General features: G+C 41.5%; 1 protein-coding gene across 1 annotated transcript; it reads right to left on the bottom strand.

Moving 5' to 3' along the window:
* Window positions 1-1,895: 1,895 nt before the first annotated feature.
* Window positions 1,896-3,728, bottom strand: LOC120420208 (uncharacterized). Its single transcript, XM_039583192.2, has 2 exons — window positions 2,762-3,728; window positions 1,896-2,688 (listed from the first exon to the last, which is right to left on the bottom strand). Exons 1-2 carry the CDS (start codon window positions 3,596-3,598, stop codon window positions 1,918-1,920), a joined length of 1,608 nt encoding a protein of 535 aa, XP_039439126.1. The 5' UTR covers window positions 3,599-3,728; the 3' UTR covers window positions 1,896-1,917.
* Between the last annotated feature and the right edge of the window lie 1,412 nt (window positions 3,729-5,140).

Raw genomic sequence — 5,140 nt, 5'->3', positions numbered from 1 at the left:
GTCGCCTGAAAAGAAACTGTTGCTAGAAAGAGATAGGAAATCTGATGCAAACAAACGTCCTGCTGCCATGTAAACATACTTTGAATGTGTTGATAAATTTCTGACTAGAAAACCTTTTCCAAAATTTAAAAAAAAAACAACACATTTGAAAGAGGACTTTCCAGGGAGTAGACGACCTGTCAAATTCCATACAGTCGGAGCCTACCTCTCACCTTTTGGTACTTTGACATGTTTTGGTACTTTGACAAGTCTGAAGTGTCAAAGTTGGTACCGATGAATTACCCTTTTATTGCACAACTTGCATTTCGTTCGGGTAAAATGTCAATTATCAATGTTACCTATTTATGGAAATTTAAATAGAAAGTGATTTCACGTAATTTATTGATTATTCTCTTTGATGGAACAAACATTAGTAACTTTGTTTTAATTCTTATGTCGCTATTATTTACTCGGCTATCGATATTTGGTAAGCCCACACCGCCGGAAGCTGCGCTGGCTAAAAAATAAAAAAAAATAAAAAGCACGAGTTTTACAAGCTACTTCGCTTCCAGCTAGAAATTTTTAATGTTAGTAAACAAAAGACGCCATATTGCAAAAGATGTGCGGTAGGCTGGAATCGCCATCTGTCATCCCCCTGGGACTTTCTCTCGGCAGCATCCAGCATCCAAACAATAAGTCATAAGTGACATTTCTGTTTGACAGATATGAGGTTACTGATTTTTTAGTAATGTTTTTGTTTATTACCGAATTTCAGCAAATGTGATGATTACTGAATCGCATTCAGTTATTTATTTTACTGAAATGGCAACCCAAAATTTGCTGTGTGTGCAAATATTTTGTGTGCAGTTATTATTTGCACAGGCGGAGAATTTGGTGCAAAGTTTGCAATCAGAATAAGCTTTCTAAACATAATTTACTAACACATTCAAAGTATGTTTACATGGCAGCTGGACGTTTGTTTGCATCAGACTTCCTATCTCTTTCTAGCATTTTTTTTTGTCCGGCGACTTATAGACGTATCCAGTTTGAAATGTCCGCTAGGTGGCCAATGGTGTTAGAAATGACAGCTTCCATGTATTTGAATATGGGAGCTCAGGAAAACTCAATTTTAAGCAATAAAATGATTATTTATGATAAAAGTATTGATTGATTAGGTGCACAAAATGTGTCTAGAATATTATTAAAATAAAAACTGTTCGAAAAATTTGCAATTGAGATAAGTACACCATTCGATTCAGCAGGAATTTTGGGCACCAAAAATATATAGTTTTCATATGTTAAGTATTTTATTTTAGAAGAAAATTAACAAAAAGTATGAAAATCGAGACATTTAGTATGGGAGCTGTCAAATCTCTCACCATCAAAAAGCAGCGTTAAGCTTTCGCTTGATTTGTCTATAGCTGGTTTTTTGACTGACTGCTCGATATGTCAGCCAACATACTTCGTAGGGCTGTGACAGCTCGAGCTCGATCATTGTTTGCATCAGGACACTGTGACGAGAAGTTCGTCTTATTTGGGTTAAATTATGTTTTTTTCACTGGGCCTAGAAAGCCTTATTCAGAGAACTACTGAAATGTTTACTAAAATTTCAGTTGATAAAAATTCAGTTGAGGAAAATTCAGTAAAACTACTGAATTTCAGGGGAAATAATTGTGTAAACACGCGCTCTTGCACGCACCCAATTTCACTCGCTGTCAAAATTCAATACACGCTTCTATAAGAGCTAGTCTGTTTGGAGTTATCATTTATTACCCATTCAATTTAATTATACTATTCACATTATTCTGAAAGACGAAGACTGTTGTGATTGAGTGTCAAATTTGAAGGATAGTAAAAATGCGTGCACTTTGGGTAATCAGATTTTTCGGAAGGCAATAAAAACACTACATTTTTGTTTATCATTGAAAGTTTTGCATTTTATTCCAACTCTTCCGAATCTACCGAGCCCGTGGACAACATATCACAATCGAAATCTTGATAGGGCACGTCATACATCCGGACCCGAACCGTTTCCCTTAATTGGGCCAGTTTCTCCGGAAGAATGTCTTTGTTTTCCAACTGAATCTTCAGCCGCTCCAGGGTGCGTCCGTGCTCGATGATGTGATCGAGGGCAACCGCCGTCATGGCCCAACAAGCCGGCAGGTTGAGCTGCTTGAGCCGCTTCAGCTCCCGGACCAGGACCAGGACGACGTCGTCGGTTGTCTGACCAGTGACTGTCAAATGTTGGACATTGGGGAATACGGTCACGATGTCCTCTACTGAGATTTCTTGGTCGTAAAAGCATTTAAGGGTTTTCACAGAGGTCATCACGTAATCAGGTTGAAATATCTCACAACAACCAATCTCTAGTCTTTCCAGCTGTTTCAGACAAGATATTTGGCGCAACTCATCGTCTGAGACTTGGTTCAACGTCAAATGCCGAATGTTGGGTGTCTTAGCAAAAAATGCCGACAAATCATCGGGATTAAGGTAAACCCCTTCGAGTTTTAAGCTTTTGAGATTGGAATTGCTGATGGTGCCCAAACAGCAATCGAAACCTCCGCTAAATCGTATTCCCAAGCATTCCAACTGCGGCATGTGACTTAGAAAGGTCGGTAATGCAGCTCCGTGAGACGCATCGATGCTCGCATCGATGTCAAGAAACAAAGTTTTTAGATTTGGAAGATTTTCTTTGATGTTGGACCATATCTGCAACGGAAACCAATAAATAATTATGGATATTGAAGAGATTTTGTTGATTATCGACATCAATATTTCTTACCTGTGGACCGCGATCACCACCCTTTTCCATTGGTTCCAACCTGAGAATCTCGAGCGATGGCTGCTTGCTGATCAGCGACATACAGCTTTCCTGTTTCATCCACGGATCTTGCCAATTCGATGCCAACGACAATTCCACGAGGTGTAGTCGATCAAGCGAGCAAATTTCCCGAAAATTATCCGGACTCAAGTACGTATTATCCAAAGAAAGTTTTTGTAAAGTAGCATGAGTTGCTCGAATCAGTGGCATAACATTTGTTTCATACGGTTCTGGATTCAATCGTTGGTTCAAAACTTGAAGATTTGGGCATATCTGGCAGAAGAGGTTGACAAATTCTCCTCGAAAGTCGAGCTCTCTCAACTGTTCTAGTTTGAAATCAACCGTACCAGTTACATCGTCCGGTGATTCTAAATCGATAAAATCACTAAATCCATCTCTTATTGTGAGGCACCTCAAATTCGGTGTCATCCGCAACAGATCGATTAGTGGGTCGACCCTATTCCCAATAAACACCGTCAGAATCTGAATAGTTTCACCAATTTTATCCCAAAGCGGACCTCCTAATCCCAACTGCACGTGCGCCACGCTGTACCGCCCCGTCACGTTGGCCGCCATCTTGGATTGCTCGTGGTGATCGTCGCTAAACGGCGCCGGCCAGCTGTCAAACCAAAGCTCGAACTGCGCCATCAGCGCCGGGGTGTCGCAAACCACGTGGTTCCAGCGGCGACACGTGAGTCGAACCCGCTCCAGCTGGACGGGGCTGAGGTGGGAGAAGATTTCCGCGAGCAGTTCCGCCGGAAGCTGTTCCCACGGGGACGGTGAAGGTTGCTGCTGCATGATGGCGGAGATGTTGCCACTTTGAACGCTCACTTGAAACTGTTTGGCGACAGGACAGAATTCGATCGAACGTTGGCTATCGCGCCAACAACTTGAAGTTTTGAGCGTAAACAAAGCAGGGAAAGCTTGCAACGAAACGTAAACAAACGAGCGATAATCGCTTATTAGTCAGAGAATGACTCACGAAGGAACTTCGATAACAGAAGAAATCCGACAGAAAACATTGTTAAGGTCCATACCGAGTAGCGCTGATAAGACTCACTCAACACATACTCAAAGTTGGGCCAAGTAGGTTTAACGCAGTGACATCATTTGACGTCATTACAGATTTATAATTTACCCCTAAAATGACGAACTTCTCGTCACAGTGTCCTGATGCAAACAATGCTCGAGCTCGAGCTGTCACAGCCCTGCGAAGTATGTTGGCTGACATATCGGGCGGTCAGTAAAAAAAAACCAGCTAGAAGTCGTCTGACAAAAAACTTTAACTAGAAATTGATAGGAGATCTGATGCAAACAATCTCCCAAGTAGCCATGTAAACATGCTTTGAATGTGTTGGTCAATTTCTGACTAGAAAGCCTTATTCTGAGTACAGTTAGGTTACATGGATAGCGATTGATATAAAAATCTAACCTTAAAATAATTTTCAACCTCCTTCACCTCACCTGACTTATCCACACACTCAAAATTGAATTATTTCCCTGGCAGCTTCCGGTGAACAACAACCCGCCACCGGATCGCCGTAAGCCGAAAATTAATAGAAAATTGAGCCATCCTTCGCTAGGTGGGAGAGCTGTTGAAAAATTCATAAATATCACTTAGCATACGAAATAACCTCCCCCCTTTGTAAAAGGTGTGGCAAATCCTAATCTCCCGATGGTCCTGCAGCCAGGCCAAGTCCAAGAAGGGTCGTCCGAAAAGAGTGCCACATTAAGATAATAATCTGGTCCGCAGGAAAATCCCGGTCGTCGCTTAGGAAACCGGCGGCGGGAAAAACACGTGTCCTGTCGAAGGTAAGGTCCACGTGGTGCATGTGTGACCGACCGGCCAGCTCCGGCAAGAAAAACAGTGAGCCATTTAATTTAGATATAATGTCCTGTGGCTATTAAATGGTCGTTAAGTTAAATGACCAAAAAATATGCAAAACGCCGTCGGAGTAGACGGAGGGGAGAATCCTGCTGGAACCGGACCGGAGAGAGTGTGCCGTTGTGTGCGGCTTCATAAATTCATTTTTCGTAATCTAACGCGGTGCAGGAAGAAGCGGTTTTTGCTTTTGAGGATGGCGTTTTGCATCGAGGGAATGCTAAATCGCTTTTGTGTTTACGAAAAAAATATTCAAAAAGATTGGTGGTTTGAAATTTCTTCAGAGTTGGTAACACTGCAAATTTTGACTGGCGACAGCTGGATTTTAAGCAAACTTTGTTTAAAAGTTTAAATATTACTCATAAATGAGTCTTTCTGTGTGCACTATTTTCATTGGTAAACAATCATCTGTCAAATGGGTAGGTTTTGGTAAGTTTTACACGTTTTACACCCTCATT

Source organism: Culex pipiens, chromosome 1 (assembly GCF_016801865.2).
Source record: "Culex pipiens pallens isolate TS chromosome 1, TS_CPP_V2, whole genome shotgun sequence".
NCBI classification, from domain to species: Eukaryota; Metazoa; Arthropoda; class Insecta; order Diptera; family Culicidae; genus Culex; species Culex pipiens.
Note: the sequence above shows the minus strand (reverse complement) of the source record. Positions and strands in the feature narration are given on the sequence as shown.

Bases quoted from the DNA above. Each gene is read 5' to 3' on its own strand.
- LOC120420208 (XM_039583192.2), bottom strand. From the start codon at position 3,598: ATGCAGCAGCAACCTTCACCGTCCCCGTGGGAACAGCTTCCGGCGGAA. The intron at 2,689-2,761 runs GTAAGAAATATT...TTTCCGTTGCAG, and splicing joins GTGGTGATCGCGGTCCACAG to ATATGGTCCAACATCAAAGA.